General features: G+C 39.7%; 1 protein-coding gene across 5 annotated transcripts in view; it reads right to left on the minus strand.

Moving 5' to 3' along the window:
• Window positions 1-7,057: 7,057 nt before the first annotated feature.
• Window positions 7,058-24,386, minus strand: part of armh1 (armadillo like helical domain containing 1) — a 69,861-nt gene continuing 52,532 nt past the window's right edge. For 3 of the 5 annotated variants that reach the window (XM_059984225.1, XM_059984227.1, XM_059984223.1), the window contains exons 9-11: window positions 20,745-20,874; window positions 12,192-12,269; window positions 7,058-7,910 (exon numbers count right to left, since the gene is read on the minus strand). In XM_059984225.1, the coding sequence (XP_059840208.1) occupies window positions 7,764-7,910; window positions 12,192-12,269; window positions 20,745-20,874 (355 nt within the window). In that variant the 3' untranslated portion in view covers window positions 7,058-7,763. The remainder of the gene's footprint in view (window positions 7,911-12,191; window positions 12,270-20,744; window positions 20,875-24,386) is intronic. The other 2 variants (XM_059984226.1, XM_059984224.1) reach the window with 2 other exon arrangements.

The raw sequence follows: 24,386 nt of genomic DNA on the forward strand, positions 1-24,386 counted from the left end.
CCGTTCTGGGGCAGCTCACTTCACCTTTGGGCCCCACCGGACATTCAGCTCTCACCTGTGGCTCCAAGTAGCTTTTTGCGTGTGACAGAGACCACATCCCAGTACACCGCTTCAAAAGGCACGCTGAACTCCAGTGAGGTAGGGACATTATCCACTACATCCAAGGAAGAACCCAGTTGTGACATCTGCAGGACCCAGACTTACGAGGTCAAGAGTGCACTGTCCTGGTGCAAGGCTTTTCCACTTTAAAAACTCTCCCACACAGGTTCCACTGTCATCGTTGGATATCACTCACAACCAACTTTGTCTCCTCCCTTTGTTCTGGATGGTGTAGACTGGTGGCCTCCCCGTATGCTCACAGAGCCATACAGCACAGAAATGTCCCTTCAGCCCACCAAACCCAGGCCATCCTTTTTACCCATTTGCCACATTAGGAATATACCTTTCCCATCCTGGCCTGGTTAAGAATATGTCTTAATGCCTATTAAATGTAGTAATTGCACAGATTCTGCCACCTCCTCTGGCAGTACTTTCCAAATGTCAACAACTGTGTAAAAAAAAAACTCCTCAGAATTCCTTTAAACCTCCTTCCCCTCATTTTAAATTAATAAATATATTTTGATACTCCTACTATGGAGATAAAGCATGTCTCTCCATGGTATATACTTCCATTCGATTTCTCCTCAATCTCCTTTGTTCCAGAGAAAATAACCCCCTCCCCCAACCAATCTCTTCCCATAATAAAATTCCTTTAATCTAGAACAACACACATAAAATGCTGGAGGAATTCAACAGGTCAGGCAGCATCTGTGGAAATGAATAAACAGTTGACATTTAAAACCATTTACCCACATTAGGACTAATTGAGATGACAATGTGGTGAATCTGCTCTGCACTCTCACTAGTGCATTCACATCCTTCCTGTAGTATGGTATCCAAAACTGCACACAAACTAGAAGATGTGGTCTATTGGTCCAATATTTTGGATGATGTTGGCTCTCTAGATTTCTGGGTGATATAATTTATTATACACAAAAGCAGATGACAGTTAAATATTTGTATAATATGTGCCCTTCACATGTTTTCCTTTTGGATATTACCTGCAGCAAATCATTCAATGCATCACAAATTCAGTCATTCTGATTAAATCTATATCTGTATACAATTGAAAGAAACCATGTATGGAAACATTTATTGTTCAGTGTGAAGTTCAGGACCTCAAAGAATTGAATTGAATTGACTTTATTTCTTACATCCTTCACATACATGTGGAGTAAAAATCTTTACATTACACCTCTGTCTAAATGTGCAATGTGCAATTATAGTAATTATAATAATTTATAATAAATAGAACAGTCGATGTAACATAGAAATACACTCAAATCAGTGTGAGTTAATCAGTCTGATGGCCTGGTGGAAGAAGCTGTCCCGAAGTCTGTTGGTCCTGGCTTTTATGCTACAGTATTGTTTCCCAGATGGTAGCAGCTGGAGTAAATTGTGGTTGGGGTGTCTCGGGTCCCCAATGATCCTACATACCTTTTTACACACTTGTCTTTGTAAATGTCCTGAATCATGGGAAGTACACAACTACAAATGCGCTGGGCTGTCCGCACAATTCTCTGCAGAATCCTGTGATTAAGGGAGGCTCAGTTCCCATACCAGGCAGAGGTGCAGCCAGTCAGAATACTCTCAATTGTGCCCCTGTAGAAAGTTCTTGGGATTTGGGGGCCCATATCAAACTTCCTCAACTGTCTGAGGTGAAAGAGGTGCTGTTGTGCCTTTTTCACCACACAGCTGGTGTGCACAGACTACGTGAGGTCCTCAGTGATGTGGATGCTGAGGAACTTAAAGCTGTTTACCCTCTCAACTCCAGATCCATTGATGTCAATAGGGGTTAGCCCAACTTCATTCCTCCTGTAATTCACAACCAGCTCCTTTGATTTTGTGACATTGAGGGAGAGGTTGTTTTCTTGACACCACTGTGTCAGAGAGATGACTTCTTCACTGTAGGCCACCTCTTTATTGTTAGAGATTAGGCCAATCAATGTAGTGTCATTAGCAAATTTATTTAGCAGATTAGAGCTGTAGGTGGCGACATGGGTATACAGAGAATAAAGGAGGGGACTTAGTACACAGCCCTGAGGGGCTCCTGTGTTGAGAGTCAGGGATGGAGGTGAGGGAGTCCACTCTTACTGACTGCCAGCAATCTGACAGGAAGTTCAGGATCCAGCTGTGCAAGGCAAGGTCAAGGCCAAGGTCTCTGAGCTTTCTGTCAAGCCTGGATGGAACTATGGTGTTGAATGCTGAACTGTAGCCCAAGATCAGCATTCTCACATAAGCATCTTTCTTCTCCAGATATGTAAGGACGGTGTGGAGAGCTGTGGCTATTGTGTCATCTGTTGATCGGTTGTGTCAGTAGGTGAATTGTAGGGGGTCCAGTTTGGGTGGTAGCAAGCTGCAGATGTAGTCTTTGACCAGCCTCTCAAAACATTTGCTTACTATTTAGGTGAGTGCGATAGGATGCCAGTCGTTCAGGCATGTTACCTTCGTCGTTTTTGGAATAGGGACAATGGTGGATAATTTGAAGCAGGAGGGCATCCTACACTAGGGGAGAAAGTGATTAGAAATGTCAATAAACACACCTGCACACATCCTGAGTACCCGCCCTGGGATGCCGTCCAGTCCCGCAGCCTTGTGACCGTCCACCCATTAGAAACATCTGCGTACCTCAGCCTCAGAGATGACCAGGTTGCAGCTTGTAGCAGTGGCTTTCCTCGGAGGCTCAAAGTTAGCGACATTGAACCAAGCGTAAAAGCGATTGAACACATCTGGGAGAGAGACCATGATGTTGGCGGCACCACTACATTTGTCCTTGAAGCCTGCAATAGTATGCAACCCTTGCCACAAGTCATGTGTGCATTTTCATTGTGAATCTTGACTTAATCTTGTCCCTGTGTTGTTTCGCTGCCTTGATCGTTGCTGATTTTCATGAGCTTCTGCTGATTGTCGGCAGCATAAGTTCCGTGTCGCGTGGCAAGTGCTGTTCGTACGGAACTATTGATCAGGGGTTTCTGGTTTGGGAAGATCCTGACCGACATCTGGGGGACAACATCTTTGATGCACTTCCGGATGAATCACATGACTCTATCCATGAACTCGGAGACATCCTCCCTCTTGAAAAGGGCCAACAGTGCCAGACCAGAACATCGTTACATTATCATAGTCCACGAACTCAGACATTTTGATATTCTTCTGAATGGCACACAAGGAGCAAAACTTCACAGACTGTTCTTTACCTTGGATAATGTACTAGTCTAGTGTCTGAATGATATCATTGTGGGATAAATAAGCTTCTTGTGATCCTCCAGTTTACTGCAGCATGGGAATACCATAACATGACCATCAATGCTTATACCCCAACAATGGAAGATTCAAAACATTCCTAGGGGAATTTATATTACAACCTTCAAAAATACCTTGTCATGTCCCCAGAGAAACAAACAAGTTCTCCCAGGCAACTTCAATGCCAGAGTCAGAAAAGACACTATCTTCTGGCAAGCTGTGAGCAGTAAGAAGGGAATCCAAAAAGTAAATGCCAATATAATCCTTCTGTCAAAATATTTGAAGGGCTGTCTTTTCGTATCAAAACCCTGTTTTGCCAGCAAAGTCAAACCGACAACCTCACGCCAACAGCCCCTACCTAAGCACTGGATAAACTCTTAATCCGGACTGCCCTGAAGTCCACAATAGTTTCCACAGGCAGAGAGAAGATGGCAAAGCTGAGCCTGCTTGTTTGTTATGTTATGAAGTAAAGGGTGAAATCATGATCTGGTTTGATTGAACTCTTGCTTTGTTTTCAGTTCCTTTCTTACCCGTCTAAAACATAGTACACCACATTTCCTTTGGTACTCAACATCGATGCCAAACATGATGCTGCATTGAATAATCTCCTCTGCCTGTACATGATCCATATCCATCCATTCCCAACATATTCTATCTAATACTCCCTAATTGTCACTCTCATATCTGCTTACACACAGCCTATTCCAGGCACTCTCTGCTTGGCATATAAAAAATTATCTACTCTGCTTTCACATCCATTCCTGGTGGGTACTTTTGAGTTCCACCCATACAAACACAGTCCCCTCTGAGTCCAGCTGTGATATTGTCTCTGATTAATAGTGTACCTCCCAACCTCACTTCCACTGTCTCCCTATCTATCTTTTCTAAAACACCAAAGCCCTGGAACACTGAGCATCCAATCTTATTCCTCTTTCAAACAAGTCTTTGTTATGGCCACAATAGCACAGTTCCATGTACAGATCCATGCTCCAGGTTCATCACCCTTGTGCTTAATATTCCGAGCATTAAAATACACACACTTCATACAAACACACCTGATCTAGGTGTGTTTCCCATTGCTCTGCTTCCCATTCCTCTGAATAGCCTTCTGACCAGGATATTGACTCCCCTTTAGTTAAGGTGCAAGATCACCCTCCCTCAAAAAAGGTTTCAATTATCCAAGGACCTGAAGCCCTGCCCCCTGCAACAGCTCCTCAGCCACTCATTCATCTGTTCTATCTTTCCATTCCTGTCCTGACTATATATGGCACTGGGAGTAATCCAGAGATTACTTTCTTCGAGGTCCGACCTCCCTATCCTCACTGCCCAACACTTCTTCCCCCTTTCTCCCTATATCATCGGTGCCAATGTGCACCACAACATTTGGTTGCTCACCATCTCCCTTGAGAATGTTCTGCAGCTGCTCTGAAACATCCTCAACCATAACACCTAAGTGTTTGCAGAATCGTAGAATGGTTACAACATGGAAGGTGATCAGTCATCCTGTTGAGTGCATTCTTGTTCCATTTAAGAACAATCCAGCTAGTCCCACTACCCATGATTCCTCTGAAGATCCTTTCCTGATGGGATTATTTGCCAGCAGTTAGGGTGCCGCAGATATCCACCATTTGGGAACTCAATTCATGGCTGAGCTTCTGACTTGCAAACCATCCAGGTTACAAATAGTATACAGGAATGAAACCCTGCTGTAACCTGGGATGATTTATATTCTAGTAAGGAGATACAAGTATCTTCACATCACTCACACCACGACAGGCACTACTGACTGATGGATTAGCCACTGCCAATGCAAATTTATTGTCTCTGTAAATCTGGCTCCAAAACATGCAAGTCGACAAACATTACCAGAAGACAATCAAAGCTCCCAACAAACAAACAGACAGCCCTTCCCAGACAATACCAAGACAACAGGAGTGGAACCTGGTGAGATCTTCTACTGCGGTAGCCCATCCACTTCAAGGCTGAGGTCCATGAGCTAGTCCTCATCAAACGATCAAGGTGGAGAGGGTCAGCAACTTTAAATTCCTCAGTGTTATTATTTTGCAGGATATATCCCGGACCCAGCACATAACTGCAATTACAAATAAAGCACAGCAGCACCTCTACTTTCTTAGGGGTTTGCAGAGCTTGGCGTGACACCTAAAAACTTGATGAACCTATACCCATGTAGTAGAGCGTATATTGACTGGCTGCATCATAGCCCAATATGGAAACACCAATGCCCTTGAACAAAAAATCCTACAAAAAGTAGTAGATATGGCCCAGTCCATCACAGGTAAAGCCCTCCCCACCACTGAGTGCATCTACATGAAACACTGTCGCAGGAAAGCAGCGTCCAACATCAGGGACTTCCACAGTCCAGAACATGCTCTCTTCTCACTGCTGCCATCAGGAAGATGGTACAGGAGCCTCAAGACTCACACTATCAGATTCTGGAACAGTTACTAAACCTCAACTATCATGCTCTTGAACCAAAGGGGGTAACTTCATTTGCCCCATAATTGAAATGTTTCCACAACCTATGGACTCACTTCCATGGAGTTATCATCATTTTCTCATGTTTGTCACTTTCATGGACTCTTCATCTCATGTTCTGGATATTTATTGCTTATTTATTTATTTATTTATTTGCTTTTGTATTTGCAGTTTGTTGTCTTCTGCGCTCTGGTTTAACACCCTAGTTGGGCAATCTTTCGCAAATTATGTCTTGATTATTATTCTATAGATTTATTAAATATGTCCATAAGAAAATGGCAGATGATGACAAATATGTACTTGGGTAATAAATGTATCTTGAACTTTGAACTATCACAGTCAAAGTCACTTAGATCACATTTCTTGCCCATTCTAATGTTTGGTCTGAACAATAACTAATCCTCTTGACTACGTCTGCATGCTTTTATGCGTTGAGTTGCTGCCATGTGATTGGGTGATTAGATATTTGCATTAATGAGCAGGTGTGCAGGCATACCTAATAAAGTGGCAACTGAGTATAGAACTATTTATAGTCTGCCCTAAAGTACCCCAAAATTGACACTCGGTAAGAAACACTTGGCTTCTCAGCAAAGAAGAATCTGGACTAGTTTAATGAAAATGATGTAAATATTGTGGGAGCTAGTAAACTGCAAATATGAGGCATTCCTGGTGTGGAAACTCTAGCATAGTTCCAGGGTGAAGCAGTAGTAGTGAACAGTCATCCAGCAAAACAGAAAAAAAACAGATTGTGAATAGAGAGCATAGAAGCCTAGGCAACTTGCTAACAGTGATGGTCCAGATACCCAAGGCTTCACTCCACTGAGGACTAACACTTGAGTATACTCGTCAAGGATAATGAAGTAGTCAACATTTGCTGGAAGAACTTTGAAGATGTTCTTAACTGCAGCTCTTTGAGCATCCTGGAGTTCATGGCACAGGAATTCATTTGAACTAGATTTGTCAGCACAAATAAACTTGTTATACTCAAATGATACACAGTACAACTGCTTTCAATAATACTGATTGCCAAACACATGGATTTTCAAAATGATGTGAAAGCAGCGAGAATCTTGGTTTAAAATCCATCTAAGACACCAGCTCTGATAGTGTGGCATTCCCTCAGAACTACACTAGAATTTCCGACAAAATTTCATACTCAATTTTCAAGGATGGCAACTGAACTTGAAATAATCTTTTTGAGTAGAACTGTGGACAGTAACATTAATGTCATTTTTTTATTAATTGAAAGCTGCAAGGAACAGAAGTACTTTCAACTCCAAAATGTACATTAAATGTGCAATTTCCTCATCAAGTCTGCCTTTCTCCTTAACTTATGCAGTACAACTCTGATTTCAGCAACTAGGCATTTTAGAGGGTACAACTATTTCCTCAGCCAGAAATGATTTGAAAAATTACAAGCCATGAATAAATTATTTGTTTTTCTAAAGGTTATGTGCAATTCAGAAGGCAGGATTGATGTCAAGATTCACCAAAGATTGCTCAATTTTATTAGCAAGTTGCAATACAGGAATCATGTGATGTTTAGAGAAGTCAGACAATATATTTGTACATTTTGCAAAAATAGTGTTTTTTATTAATAGACAAATCTGTAAGTGAAGAGATGTGGATTTAGACCATTGATGAAGTTTCACATTGTTAAAAACAGTTCAACAGCCGTAGCTTGATAGTTGATCATGCACTGTCTTGTCAATAAAATGGAGTTTTACAATGGAACAGAAAATATCATGAAATAGTCCAAGCACTACAACTCTTTGTCTCTGATGTTTGTTTGAAAATGTAAATTCAGAACATTTTTATTTTGCTTAAAAATAGCTTCATCTTATTGTGTTGCTGCAAACAGCTTGGTTATTCTGCTTCTCCTTCAACTGCTGAGATAAAACATTACATTGTGCTAAAGCAATCATTCAAATGATAAAAATGTAAATTAAATTTTCAGTATTTCTAAAGTGTAAAATTAGCACTGTCTTACATGCTGGAATATTGACTTTGTTGTCAACCAAAACAACAGCTTGGATCGAGTCCATTTTCAAGTACAAATTCTCCGGATTTTTCTGTATTAATTTGAAAAGTACAAATTATAAAATACAAAAAATTAGATCTTGGTTATGGTTGCATATCTCAACTGTTTTATAAAGATGGATTTGTATTTTCAAGAAATATATAAATCAATTGCCCACCATTGAGAACATCTACCATAAACGCTGCCTGGGCAGGGCAAAACACATTATCAAGGATGCATCTCACCCTAACCATGGACTTTTTACTCTCTTCCCATCTGGTAGGTGCTACTGGAGCCTCCACTCCTGCACCAGCAGGCTCAGGAAGAGCTTCTTCCCTGAGGCTGTGACCCTGCTGAACCTCACATCACAGCGCTAAGCAGTATTGTACCCATATTGGACTGTCTCAGTACTTTTATATTTGTGTGCTGTAGCACTTACTTTTTATTTGCAGTTATTTTGTAAATAGCAATATTCTTTGCATTTCTGGTTTGATGCTAACTGCATTTCATTTGGCTTTGTATCTGTACTCGGCACAATGACAATAAAGTTGAATCTAATCTAATCTAATCAATCTAGACTCAATTTTTAGATTAGAATGGTTCCTTGGACAGTTTGAGCGGTATATAGTTCAGTCAGATCTAAAACATGATATCATATTTGAAACCCAACTCAAACCTACCATTTTGTTTCACTAGGTTTTCATGCACTGCAAATATTTAAGAATATGCTAATTTGTCCAAGTTTCTGACATCTAATTGACTTGTGTACTATCATCAGCACCACACTGCTGAATGTCTGGCTTTTGAATTGGTTCCATCTGGACCCAAACATACATGTCATAAGGTTAGGTTCAGGTATATTCAATAAAAAAAATAATTTCTATTAATATGCTTGATGTTGCCAGAATGGTATGATTCAGAATCAGAATCAGGTTTAATATCACTGGTATATGTCATGAAATCTCTTGTTTTGCGACAGCAGTACATTACAATGCCCAATAATAAAAACTAAAATTACTGTAAATTAAATAAGTAGTGCACAAAAGAGGGGAAAAGAAGTGATGTAGAATTTATAGGTTCATTGTCCATTCCAAAATCTGATAGCAGAGGGGAAGCAGCATAAAATTACCACAACATCAATAGCATCAATTCAATAATGCCATTGAATTGAATTCTTCACATTTAATGGTATTATTACTGAATTCATGACCATCGATATCATGGGTTACTTTTGACCAAAAACATAACTGAAGTAGGTCAGAGGCTAGAAACACAAGTGACCTTATCTCCTAATGCCTTGAAGCCTGTTCAGCATCTAAAGTACACAAGTCAGCAATGTGAGGTAGTACTCCTCACTTGCCTGACGAGTTCTGCTTCAATAACTCCGAAGCAGCTTCTTCACTTCATAGGACATAACACCCAGCTTGATAAGCACCATATCCACAATCATTCACTTACTGCACCACTGATGCACAATGGCAGCAATTTGTACCAGTAAAGCATGCACTCACCAAGGTTCATTAGACAACACCTGCCAGACCACAAGGGCATCAAAGGCACAAGAACACCACAGCTGAAATTTGCCATCCAAGTTACAGACCATCCTGAACTGGGTTAAAATCCTGCAGCTCTCTAACAGCATCTTGGGTATTCCCACACCTCAAGGTGGCAGCTCACCACCACCACCTCAGGGGAAGCTAGAGATGGGGGCTTTAATTGCTGGCTCAGCTCATGAAGGTCGCATCTCGTGAATGAATATGAAAAAAGTGACCAAAGTGTTGAAATTGTTCTGTTTACGGTGATAGTTGGGTACAGACAAAATACTGAATTCTCAGGTTAGGTTCAGAATTAATCTTATACACTATGCTATGCCCTATTTTTAAACTCATTATTCTTCATGAAGTGTTTATTACTATGAGTTTGCCTGCTGATTGAGCAGTTACTATTATATAATAACAAGTTATTTTGTTATCTGTTATTATTCCTGATATCCAATGCATTCAGTTAAAGAAACATCGTCTCTCGGCACTGTGCTAGCTAGAAGTACTTCATGCCTATGCATGGTGTTCAGGGTCCTTACAATAGGTGTAAAACACATTAAACTACACTGCAATCAATTTTATTCAAGAAACTGATTTTCAAAAGTTGGTCCTCACCAACACCAAATGCAAGGGATCTGTGGCTACACTCAGTGCTGAGTGTCACTGAGTGCTGAGTGAAGAGGCCAAATATCTCACTGGTTCCTGGAATTTTGGGATTATAATCACAAATCCAATAGGGTATGAAATTTGTATTGTCAGAAAAGTATGTACAGTAACTTTAGTTGATAGAATAAATGCTGCATTTTATATATTTACAATAGGTTAAATGAAAATAATATTTCCACTGGATTTCTCTTACCAATACTAAAATATAGTGCCTGCAGGCAATATGTTGTTAAATCATGGTTGCAGGTTTTCAAAATTTGGCCTCCTCACTCACTATTTTATTCCAGTCCCAGTGTTCCCCGACATACAATAGTGTTGCATTAGGTGTAGTAAAAAATTATATTTATGAGGTTGCCGTAATTTATCAGCAGAGTTCAGTTTACTGAAATTGATCTCCCTCTTTCTTTTCAATATGGCTTTATTATTTCATCCATTCTTCACTGAGTAATTTTGGATTATATATGTAGTTTGGTTAGGTTTTCTTTCCATGTCCTGATTCCTGATATTTATAGGGAGGCAAGTTTCTCCACAAACAGAACAATCTCAGTATTCTGGACTATACCTCTTCCCACCATGTCACTTGTAAAAATGCCATCCCCCTTCTCTGAGTTCCTCCACCTCCACCACATCTACTCTCAGGATGAAGCTTTTCATTCCAGAACTACTGGGACATTCTCCAGCATCAACACTGCTACACCTGCATCTCTTCCATTTCGCCAACATCTGCCCAAAGAATCTAAGAGAGGCTGGTCCTGGCTCTCCTTCGAGGTCAGATCAGCTCCTGATCCCCTGCAACTTGCCTACCAGGAGCACATTGGAGTCAATGATGCTGTCATCTACATTCTGAACACAGTCTCCTCTCATTTGGATAAGCAGGACAGCACAGTGAGGATCATGTTTTTTGATTTCTGAAGAGCCTTCAATATCACTCAGTTCTCCATGCTGGGGGAAAAGCTCTGTTCAGCACAGATTGGCACTTCCATTGTATCCAGGATAATGGACTACCTGACTGGCAGATCACAGTTTGTACGACTTCAGAGCTGTGTGTCAAATGTGGCCATAAGCAGCACTGTAATGGCTCCCTTCCTGTTTACCCTTGTACTGTCCTCTAGATACAACACTGAATCCTCATCTGCAGAAATTCTCGGATGACTCAGCAACTGTTTCACCAATCACCTTCCCAGCTCTTTACTTCACCCCTTTCCCATCACCCAGTTTCACCTGTCACCTGCCAGCTTGTACTTCTTCATCCCTGCCCGCACCTTCTTACTCTGACTTCTCCCTTTCCTTAAATATCTGGGCCCAAAACATTGACTGTTTTCTCTTTTCTATAGACGCTGCCTGGCCTGCTGAGTTCCTCTATCATTTTGTGTGTCAACATTGTAGTATTTTTTTTAAGGTTAAGACTCAGGGGGGGAAAAACAATGATAAGGGATGTGCAGGTCCTACAAACCTTTACAGTAAGCCCTTGACCTTTTTGTTCCATTCCCACTGCTCAAATTAACAGCCCAGTATGGAAGGAATGTGGTTGATGGTGGTCATAGAAACCCAGCACAGGCTAAAACTAGGGACTCTTGTGGAAAATCTCAGGCAATTAGGAAGACCTTTTTTAGGTCAACAGCAGGGGCTTTTGAAGAGATTGAGCAAACATTGAGGAAAGAGAGACAAAGATACTGGATCTGGAGCAAAACATATGACAAAATGATTAAAGATCCTTTATTATATTGTCCCTCATAGAACTGAGTAAAACTGATATACAGTATATCTTCTCATCAAATGTCAGCTCACAGCTATTTAATAGTATTTCCACTGCAAGAACCTCATATCTATTGACAAGTTTAAGGATTGAGGTTCCATTGAAACTATCCTCTGGATCTCTCTACTTGCTTCTTCTGCAGTCAGGCCATCCTGTCCCTGATCATTCACCAATTTAGAGATAGTTAAGCCAAGGGGGAGTCAACAAGATACACATTACAGATGAAATCTTGAAAACAGGTGCTATTTATAAAACAGCTTATTCACTGGATGGTAGTAAATTTCTTATATATATTTTATATTTTAACCATAGTTGGCAAAAATCATCTATTACTGTCATGTTAATATAATAAAGTTGATTAAAGAATTACCATATATAATTCATACAGTGACTCTCCCATGGCTTTTTGTACATGTTCTTCCACGACTGGAAATGTATGAATCAGGTACTGAAAATGAAATGCAATAATTTTTCATTATTTTGCAAACACAATGAAATTATTTTTAAAACCACTTCATGGAAACTCTCTCTATCATGCTTCATTGGACGATTGCACATTTGTAAATGCTTCTTTTCAAAAGAATGAATTTCATTTCACTGTGTTCTTAAGAGCATTCACTTTGCTGAGATTGTTTCTCCTATGGCTTTTTTTTATGACTTCACAAATTAATTGCACCAGAAATTTCTTAGGCATTTTAAGGTTAGTATGAACTGTGCAACTGAGAGGGACAAGGAGTAAAATTGATAATCAGAACATCCTTCGATCAACTAATCTTCCATTTGGAATTCCAATTTACCTTTTTCTTACTCTTTATTCAAGACTACATAAGAAATATCAGTAGGCTATTCAGACTCTTGTACTTGCTCTGAAAGTCAATAAGATCATGGCTCATCTTTTACTTCAGTACATTTTTAAAGTATAACTACATATGGAAACTGGAGAGGGTTCAAAGGAGGTTCACAAAAATGATTCCAGGATTGAATAGCTTGTCAAATGAAGAGCATTTGATGGCTCTAGGCCTCAAATTCAGGAGAATGAGGGGTGGGGTCTCATTGAAACCTACTGAATGGTGAAAGGCCTTGATAGAGTAGATGTGGAGAGGATGTTTCCTATGGTGGGATAGTCCAAGACCATGGGATACAGGCTCAGAATAGAAAGAGCCCTTTTAGAATGGTGTCTATAGTTACAGGCCAGTTACTTTTACCAATTATGCCTTTAAAGAATTTTTTTTTAAAACAACAGGATAGTAAATCTGTGGAATCCTTTGCCACAGGCAGCTGTAGAGGCTTAATCTTTAAGGCAGAGATTGATAGGTTATTGATTGGTTAGGGCATGAAGGTATACAGGGAGAAGTTAGGAGTTGGGGGCTGAGAGAAAAAATGGATCAGCAATGATGAAATGGAAGAGCAGACTCACTGGGCAAAATGGCCTAATTCTGCTCCTATATCTTCTGGTTTTATGGTCTTATATTCATTGATTCTCCGAACATCTAAACATCTGTCAATCACTATTAACTGAACTCAATGACCAAGCTCTTGGGCACTCATGTCAAGAATATCGAAAATTCATAATCATCTGAATAAAGAAATTTCTTCTCACCTTTGTCCTAAATAGCCAAACCTTTACTTGGACAACTTGTATTACTAATTTTAGAGACCTCATCCAGTGTAAACTTTCCCCATCCTTGTATGTAAATTTTCACATTCTCCTTGTTTATACATAACCATGATTTTTTTATGTGTAAGAATTAGTTACTGTAAAACTTACAAGCACTGTAAAACAAAAACTGTCCTTCTTTTGTCATTTTGTCTCTGGTCCATTTTAAAAGTCTAGATATTATCCTCTTCTCAATTCTGCATTTGTTGACTTTCTCTCTCGTAATGTCACTTGGTATCTACATCAAGCATCACTAGTTTAGAAATTAAAGTTGGTTGGTTGGAACTAATTTTCTCTCCATTTTGGTACAGACAAAAATTCTTTCTTTAAAGAGGTAATTGGTAAAGAAACTGGCCTGTAACTATACAGGCGGGCTCAGCTTCTCCTTATAAGATTATTTACAATATTTAAGCTTTCTCTGGCAGTAGTAGTCTTCTGGCAATAGACTACTGAAATATATGTCAAACAATGTAAAAATGTTGTACTTCTTACTGGTTGAATTTTTACTGGTACAAAATTCAGGGAGCAAGGCTGAGTCTGATCAATCACTTTTCAAAGAACAAATATCACATCATAGGAATTAAGCTGGTGAACCTTTGTTGCACTTTTCCTGTCGTAAGTACACTGTTCCCTCAATGTGGACATTAAATCAATACACAATATTTAAAATGCAGTCTCACCAGGGCACTATGCAATTGCAGTAGGAGGTATTTACTTTAATATTCAGATTTAGTTTTTGCAATAAAACCCTAAATTGCTTGCCATACCTGCACAATAACTTTATGATTTGTGCATAATGACACTCAGATCCCTCTAAACACCAATATTTTTCAGTCTCTCAAGATTTAAAACCATTCTACCTATCTACTTTTCTACTGAAGTGGATGAACTTTTTCCCACATTATATTTTATCTGTAAGCTCCTTGTCCATTCACTTAGCCTGCCTATATCCCCTTGAATCCAAAGAAAATTAATAAATCTATATTTCAGTAGTCTATTGCCTGAAGACTACTACTGCCAGAGAAAGCTTAAATATTGTAAATAATTTTATAAGGAGAAGCTGAGCCCATCTCTATAGTTACAGGCCAGTTTCTTTACCAATTGCCTCTTTAAAGAATGAATTTTTGTCTGTACCAAAATGGAGAGAAAATTAGTTCCAACCAGCCAACTTTAATTTCTAAACTAGTGATGCTTGATGTAGATACCAAGTGACATTACTAGAGAGAAAGTCAACAAATGTAGAATTGAGAAGAAGATAATATCTAGGCTTTTAAAATGGACCAAAGAGACAAAATGACAAAAAATGACAGTTTTTTTTACAGTGCCTGTAAGTTTTACAGTAACTAATTCTTACCATATAAAAAAATCATGTTTATGTATAAACAAGGAGAATGTGAAAATTTACATACAATACCATGACAGCATAAAATAGCTTACACTTTAGATCAAACACGACAAAGGTATAGTTATGAAATGAGGAAAAGAATTACAGCAGCACAGGATGGAATTCAATGATAACGTCAATTGGATTATTTTTATAGCTTAAGCGAATTAGACTCAAGCTATAAAAATAAACCAATTGATATTACTGTGGAAGTCTTTGGGGATATAATTACAAATAAAACTGAAGTACCTTACTTTAAGCTATAAAAATTATTTAAGAAAATTCTGATGTCAAAATTTAAAGAATATAGAAACAAATAGAGAAAGACAAAATAGATAACTACAAACGTTTGTACTTTTTGTAAGCTTTTCTATTTAAGGGCATTGGTGTTCCACCCTTGGTCATGATGCAACCAGTCAATATACTCTCCTCTGCACATCTATAGAAAGTTGACAAAGTTTTAGATGACATGCCAAATCTTTGCAAACTTCTAAGAAAGTAGAGGAGCTACCTTGTTTTCTTTGTAATGACACTTACTTGCTGGGTCCAACTAAATACAACCCAATGCATAAAAGCATGTAGACATGGTCAAGAAGTTATTGTTGTTCAGACCAAACATCAGAGTGGCCAAGAAATATGATCAATGTGACTTTAACCATGGAATGTGTGTTGGTGCCAGGCAGGGTGGTTTGAGTATCTCTGAAACTGCTGATCTCCTAGAATTTTCATGCACAACTATCTCTAGAGTTTTACAGAGAATGAGAATCAGTTCTGTGGGCAAAAATACCTTGTTAATGAGAGAGGTCAGAGGAGATTGGCCAGGAAGGTGACATTAACTCAAATAACCAGGCGTTGCAACAGAGGTGTGCAGAAGAGCATTTAGAAACATAGAAAACCTACAGCACAATACAAGCCCTTTAGCCCATGAAGCTGTGCCGAACATGTGCTTTCTTTAGAAATTACCCAGGGTTACCCATAGCCCTCTGTTTTTCTAAGCTCCATGTACCTAGCCAGGAGTCTCTTAAGAGAACCTATCATAACGTATCTGCCTTCACCATAAGTGATCGCATAAGTCAAACCTTGAAATGTTAGCAGCAGAAGACCACGAATGTGCACTGAGTGGCCACATTATTCAGTACAGGAGGAAAGAAAGTGTGAATATTGAGAGTGTAAATGGGAAGACTTTGTGAAGTTGAGTGTCTTTGTTGGAACAAGATAGATTCAGGAACAATATGATGACATTTAAATTTGGCCAAAATGTTGCAGAGTAAATGTAAGCGGATTGATTCCAATTGAGAAATAAAATTTTGTGACTAAACAGTTTATAACAGAAACCAAGAATCAATCTTCTATTGTAAAACTTCAAAATTCACTTTGATAGTTAATGGCTAAGGCACACAGTTAGCATTCAAGATTAGATTGGTTAGAAGGGATACAGATATAATCATAGTTAAAGGTTGGTGATGCAGAAGATAGTGTAGAAGGTTGTCGTAAGTTATAACAGAACATTGACAGGATGCAGAGCTGGGCTGAGAAGTAACATATGCAGTTCAATCCAGAGAGGAAGACCAGACTAGAAAGCTGAGTACAAGGATAATGGCAGGATTCCTAGCAGTGTGGAAAACAGAGGGACCTTAGGGTCCATGACTACAGATTCCTCAAATTTGCCGTGCAAGTTGACAGGGTGGCTAAGTAGACATGTGGTGTGTTGGACTATATTAATTGAGGTAGTCAGTAAGGTAATGTTGCAGCGCCTTAGAACTCTGGTTAGACCGCTCAGAGAATGTTGTTCAGTTCTGGTTGCCTCATAATAGGAAGAATGTGGAAGCTTTAGAGGAGATTCACCAGGATGCTGTATGAATAAGAGAGGATGTCTTATGAGGAAATGTTGAGCAAGCTAGGGCTTTTCTCTTTGGAGTGAAGGAGGATGAGAAGTAGAGAAATACTGTATAAGATGCTAAGTGGCGTAGATAAAGAGGACAGTTAGCACCATTTTCCTAGGGCAGTAATGGCTAATACAAGAGGGCACACTTTTCAGCTGATTGAAGTATAGGGGGATGTCAGTGCTAGTTTTTTTTAAAAAACACAGAGTTGCAAGTGTATGGTACACACTGATAAAGGAAGATATATTAAGATATTTAAGAGATGCTGAAATAGACAGATTGATGAAAGGAAAATGAAGGGCTAAGAGGGAGTGAAGAGCTACACTGATCTAGGAAAAGGTTAAAAGTTTGACACATCATGGGCCAAAGGGCCTGTACAGTGTTGTACTATTCTATGTCCTGTGTTCAATGGCATCAACCTAACTTGTGCATATGAGAATAAATTATAACAAGGAGACATTGGGCTGTTTACATATTGTAGTATCTAAATACTTCCTGAAGTAAATTGTAGGCTAATTTGATTTTGGGACAGCATTATGTAAATAAGATACTGTATGATACTTTCAGGTAATAGCTATATTTATGCAAGAATTTTTGTTCTGAGTATACATATGCTGCTATGATTACACTGAGCAAACACGAGGAAATCTGCAGATGCTGGAAATTCAAACAACAACACACACAAAAAATGCTGGTGGAACACAACAGGCCAGGCTGCATCTATAGGGAGCAGCGCTGTCGACGTTTCGGGCTGAGACGTCAACAGCGCTTCTCCCTATAGATGCTGCCTGGCCTGCTGTGTTCCACCAGCATTTTTTGTGTGTGTTGATGATTACACTGACTGCTTTTTAAAACTGTCAGGACGGTGTGTTGTCTCCATCCTAAAATCTAACATGCATCTATTCTTTCATATCAATCACTCTCTATATAAAAACCTACCTCTCAGATCCCCAAGACTCCTTCCTCTCACCTTAAACCTATATGCTTTGTTTTTGATAACCCTACAACAGGAAAAAAAAGATTGAGTACCCTTTTTTTTTTCAAATTGCTACCTATCCCAGGATTGTTAAGGTTATAAATATAAAGCATTCTGCAGATGCTGAAAGTCCAGGGAAGTCAGCATACAGAGTGGAGGTGCAGCGGCTAATGGACTGGTGCAGAGCCAACGACCTGTCTCTGAATGTGAATAAAACAAAAAAGATGGTTGCTGACTTCAGGAGGGCATGGTGCGACCACTCCCTGCTGAACATCGATGGCTCCTCGGTAGAGATCGTTAAGAGCACCAAATTTCTTGGTGTTCACCTGGCGGAGAATCTCACCTGGTCCCTCAACTCCAGCCCCATAGCAAAGAAAGCCCAGCAGCATCTCTACTTTCTGCAAAGGCTGAGGAAAGTCCATCTCCCACCCATTCTCACCACATTCTACAGAGGTTGTACTGAGAGCATCCTGAGCAGCTGCATCACTGCCTAGTTCAGAAATTGCATCATCTCAGATCGCAAGACCCTGCAGCGGATAGTGAGGACAGCTGAGAAGATCACCTGAGTCTCTCTTCCCGCCATTACAGACATTTACACTACATGCTGCATCCGTAAACCAAACAGCATTATGAACCCCTCATACAAACTCTTCTCTCTCCTGCCATCTGGGAAAAGGCACCAAAGCACTTGGGCTCTCACGACCAGACTATTGAACAGTTTCTTCCCCCAAGCCATCAGACTCCTCAATACCCAGAGCTGGACTGACACCAACTTACTGCCCTATTGTCTTGTTTATTATTTATTTTAATGCCTGCACTGTTTTGTGCACTTTATGCAGTCCTGGGTAGGTCTGTAGTGTAGCGTAGTTTTTTTTCTGTGTTGTTTTTAAGTAGTTCAGTGTAGTTTTTGTACTGTTTCATGTAGCACCATGGTCCTGAAAAACATTGTCTCATTTTTACTGTGTACTGTACCAGCAGTTATGGTCAAAATGACAATAAAAAGTGACTTGACTTGATTTGACTTGAACACATACAAAGTGTTGGAGGAACTCAGCAGGTCAGGCAACATCTATGGAAATAAATAAACAGTTGATGTTTCAGGCTGAGACCCTTCATCAGGACTGGACAGGAAGGGAGAAGACGCCTGAAGAAGGTGCTGGTGGTGGTAAGGGAAGTAGTACAAGATAGAAGGAGATAGGTGAACCCAGGTGGGTGGGGGGGGGGAAATAAAGTTAGAAGCTGGAAGGGATAATTCATATTATGTATAAAGTAAAAAATGGACAGTTACCACAAAGTATCCAAAGGTTGTTTAAAATGAGAGAAAGTCAACACGATTTGAGAGGAACATGTATATTTCAAACACAAAGGATAAGAACAAATGTAAAAAACCATTATATTTCAGTCAGAGGGTGAATCTAAGGAACAGTTGTAGTAAGAATTTAAAAACATGCACTGCACTTAACAGGTTTAAAAAATTATTTAAAATTATTTAATGAACAAGTATAAAATACATGATTTAAAATGAATGGGAGTAATGTAAATAAATGATATTTGGAATTGGATTTTGTGTTAAAAGATTTTGAAAGTTTTTGTTTTTGATGTGATGATTGACACCAAATATGTTGTTGTATAAGTAAGAGGGGTGGGCGTAGTAGGCTGTAGCTTCAGCCTATACCCTTTCAGTCTGTTTTAAAGAATAGCTATTTTTTGTTGTAATTTTGATCTATGAACTTATCATTATGAAATCATTGTAATTGATGCTTTTTGTTATATTTGTATTGACAGAAATAAATTAATTTCATTCATTCATTCATAAAGGGCTGGAGAAGGAGGGATCTGATAGGAGAGGAGAGTGAACCCTGGGAAAAGGGGAAGGAGGAGGGGCACCAGTGGGTAGTGATAGGCAGGTGAGGAGAAGAGGCAAGAGATCAGAGTGAGGAATTGAAGAGGGAAGGGGAAGAGGAAAGAATTACAGGAAGTTGGAAATGTTCATGCCATCAGGTTAGAGGCTATCCATACGGAATATGGGATGGTGCACCTCCAACCTGAGAGCGGTGAATCAACTTGACTGATATGTCGGAACAGAAATGGGGATTGGAATTAAAATAGTTAGTCACAGGGAAATCCTGCTTTTTGTGGATGGAGTGAAGGCAGATGACAAAGCAGTTCCCCATTGTATGCCGGGTCTCACCAACATAGAGGAGACCACACCGGGAAGTGTAGCTTCACCTGGAAGGGTCTGAGAGAGGAGGTGAACTTCCTCAGCTTGCAGGGATAAATGCCAGGAGGGAGTTAATGGGGAGGGATGAAAGGACAAGTGAGACATGGAGGGAGTGATCCTTGTGGAAAGTGGAGAGTGGAGGGGGGGTGGTGTGCTAAAGATGTGTTTGTGGTAAGGTACCACCGAAGGTGGCGAAAGTTGCAGAGAATGATTTGCTAGATGTGGAAGCTCGTGGAGTGATAGGTGGAACTCCATCACTGTTACAGTGGAGAGAAGATGGGATGAGGGTGGATGACCAGGAAATGGAGAAGAAATGGAGGAAATGTTGGATCAAATTGTTAAGATTATAGGTACTTACACACGTGTACAACCATGCAATTGAAATGTACTTATCAACTATAATGGCTTCCATTCTTTAAACGTGCATTTCAAAGATGACCATTTTGAATCTGAATCTGTGACCCAATGAGGCTGGGATGATGCTATTATAAACAGGTTTCCTTAAACCTAGGTGTTGTTTTTGCCTGTGTTGTTGATTCCTCCTGCAGCATGCATACTGGCAGTCTTTGGATTCCATAATTTTTCAAACAGTACTACGTAGCCATAAGACATTTTACCATGAATGAAGATAATTATGTACAACTACTGAACACAGCATTACTTCAACACTAAACCACCACTGATTTCACTACGGTGGCAATGACCTTTGACCAGCATTAGGCTTGCTTCTCGTGATTATCCAAACTGATAAATCATTCTGTGTACAGCATAGACTTGAAAATCTGTTCCCATAAATACGTACTTCCAACGCCAAGCAAGCTTGTTTCTGGCTGTCTGCATATTCCAGGTTCCCCATGACAATCAAGAGGCGATGTACCACTCGCAGATGCAGCAGTTCCTCGGCTGTCTCAGTAGATTCTTTCATTATTATGCTGTGAAAGTCAAAGGAAAGTGACAGAAAAGTCAGCCACAAGCTCTGGCACTGTAACAAATTGAAAAGGTTTTTATCCGGATGTCAAAGCTGAGAAATAGTGTACTCTAGTGGCCATGATAGTGCATTCTAAATCACAGGCAGAGCTACACAGCAAAAGCATTAAAAGAGCATTTCCTACTGCAGTGGTGTTTTTTTTTCCTATCCATTTCATTCAATCTAACAGTTGTATTGATTATTATCAAATTATTGCTAGCTTAGTTTTGAGCGAGATATACCAGCTAGCTGAGTAGCGTCATAGCAACAACCTTGCACTCAGTATCAGCAAGACCAACAAACTGATAGGGTAGAATGAGGGAACACAAACCAATCCTCATAGAGGGATCAGAAGTGGAGAGAGTGAGCAGTTTCAAGTTCCTGGGTATCTATATCTCTGAGGACCTAACCTGGACCTATATTGGTGCAGCTATAAAGAAGGCAAGACAGTGGCTATATTTCATTATGAATTTGAGATTTGGTTTGTCAACAAATACACTCAAAAACTTCTACAATGTACCATGGAGAGTATTCTGACTGGTTGCATCACTGTCTGCCATTGGGTGTGGGGTGGGGAGAGGGGAGGGGGCTATTGCACAGGATCGAAGTAAGGTGCAGGAAGTTGCTAAATTAGTCAGCTCCATCATGGGTGTCAGGACACCTTCGAGGAGCAGTGCCTCAGGAAGGTCTATCATTCAGGTGATATTAAACCTGGTTTTGATTTCCACCACATGTGTTGACATTTCCTATTCATTTCCTACCAAGAATCTTGGTGCCAGGAAGTTTAACCATATCCCTTTTTCTACAGCTTGTTCAGATTAATAAATACTGCTATGTTTGATAGGAGGGAACTGCTTCTGTGAAATGTGAAAAGACATAGAGAGAATACATGGTTAAAAATCTGAGTGAAACAGCTCATCTATTTTAGACTGCTTGGGGAAATGACTTCTTTGTTAAGTTGACTTCTTTGAATGTAAAACTAACCTCCCCACACTGCTCCAATACATAATGTGACCATTTACCACTGTGCTTCCTGCCACAAATTAATTCAAATATACACTGTGCTATTAGCTTTCACTATGAACAATTTGTATAAGGTGCTGTTGGAACCGACTGTTTATTCTTTGATTAGACAGTTTAATTGTCATTTTCTCTGAAGCTTAACATTTAATTATCTGCCTGTATTTTAAGTAGTTCTTGTATGCATACAACGATTTAATATGCCTCTAGTGGCTGTACAAAGTACAATTCTGGAAAGCTCTGCAAGTTTCTTTCTACTGCATTTTTTGAAAAATAACTTGCCAATTGGTTAATTTTTATTTATAAATTTGAATAGAAATTTTCCTTATCAATGGGCATAAAATAGCTCACAGATTTCTAATTGGCTAACTTTTATTTATAAATTTGAATAGAAATTTTCCTTATCGATGGGTATAAAATAGCTCACAGAGTTGTGCTAATTTCTTATTATTTCAGATTTTTGTTCTGAGTTTGTGTGGCTGCTCTCCTTATAGGCAGATATAAAGCCATTTCCCATATTCTGACATTTATATGATTATTGGACTGTACTTTGGTTTCCTTCAGTTTGCGGTGTTTTCTTTCTTGTGGGTGATCTGTTAATTCTTGTGTGTGGTGGGGGGGTTCGGGGGTTTGGTACTGTGACTGAGGGGGTCAGGGGCTGTTCATTTGCTGTGGGGGAGGAGGGACTTTGGGGTCCGAGAGTTCTGTTTCTTTTCTTTTTTGTGCCACAGGGGTAGTTGATAATTTTGCTTTCATCCCTACCCAGGGTCTCTCCGTATTTAATGGCTAGCAGGAGTAGAAAAATATCAGAGTTTTATTCTACATGCATACTTTGACAATAAAATGAACCATTGAACCTTTTTTGTCTTTAAACCTTCTGCTTCTGTTTCCTTTGTTCCATCAACACTTAATAAAACAATAGTGATGCAACAAGTTTTGTACCTCTTTCCTGACTTCTGAAAGAACCCTGGATCAAAAAAACACCAGAATCCAACAACAGGCATAGTTGGTGAGTGTGGTTACAAAGTTTTGGGACTTGGAAGATATGCAGGACTGAAGATGAAACCATTGCTAATCGATGTATTGACAGTTTAGTGACGGATTCATCAACTATTGCTCAACCATTCTACACTGTGCTGAAAGGCAGGGAGTGCTCAGATAACTCTGCGACTCTTAACGAAGAACAACTGAAAGTGTTCAAACTTTAAAGGTAACATTGTATTCTGCACCTGCATTAAGAATCCCTGATACAAATAAACCATTTATCCTGTTTGTCAATGAGGAACACCCTATGGCAGTCTTAACTCAAGAACATGGTGACTGACAGCATCCTGTTGGTTATTACTCTGCCAAAGGTCTGTGCACTGAAGCCTCCTCAATGACTGAGAGAGGAATTCAAATGGTTGGATGGGTGGAGATCTCTGGAACTGAACTGCTAGCTTCAGCAAACACGGCTCCTGGTACCTCTAAACAACAGGAAGAAATAATAGCTTTAATTTGAGCCTGCAAATTGGCAAAAGGAAGATAAACTAATATCTACACAGATTTTCAATATGCTTTTGGAGTTGTTAATCATTTTAGAAACTAATGGAGCCATAGAGGATTTCTTACAGCTGCAGGAAACCCAATCAAGAATGGCCAACTAGTCCAAGGAGTTAGAATGTCATAAGCCTGCCATTAGAAGTTGCTGTAGTAAAATGTAAAAGCCACTCCAAAATGAATACAATGCGCAGATGCAACTGTAGATGAAATCGCAAAAAGGGCAGCACAGCAAAGAGTAAAAGTACCAGTGAACCCGACAACTGGAAATGAAGTAGAACTCTGCATCACAAACGAACTTCAAGATCATATGGCACAGCTAATACATTCCCAAAGGCACATTGGAGTGCAAAAGGTGATCAACAGATTCTCACAGTGATGGTGGAATCCAAAGTTCAGGGCACAAGCTTGACAAACGCTTGAAAGATGCATGGCGACGCCAGAAAATTAATTGCAGCAGCTACAACAACTAAGCACTCTTGTCCCACCTGGTCCATTTTTACACTTACAAGTGGAATACATTTCTCCACTAAAGTGTCAAGGATACTGAAACATTACTAGAAATAGTAACTAAAAAACTAAACTAAATCTACCTGAGGTGATAAGGGGCATCCTATGTCACAGCTTTGTCTCAGAGAGGCTGATCTACATATTACAGCAGGCAGTTCAGGTAACTATTGTGTGAAATGAACCCAGTCTGAACAGTCTGCTTCTCACAGGTTTCTGCTGATCAAACAGGAGGAGGACGTACCCTGATTAACAAACCGCACGAGGATCCACTGCGTGCTCGAAGGGAAGTGCAGTTAATTACCAACTCAGCAGTGAAAGTAGAACCAGTCCCAACACAGAACCCTGAAGAGCAGCATCCAAACAGAAACGTCCCCTCCCCCTTTATTCCCACTCTTTGCCTCCTCCCAG

Source organism: Hypanus sabinus, chromosome 11, assembly GCF_030144855.1.
Source record: "Hypanus sabinus isolate sHypSab1 chromosome 11, sHypSab1.hap1, whole genome shotgun sequence".
Lineage (NCBI taxonomy): Eukaryota > Metazoa > Chordata > Chondrichthyes > Myliobatiformes > Dasyatidae > Hypanus > Hypanus sabinus.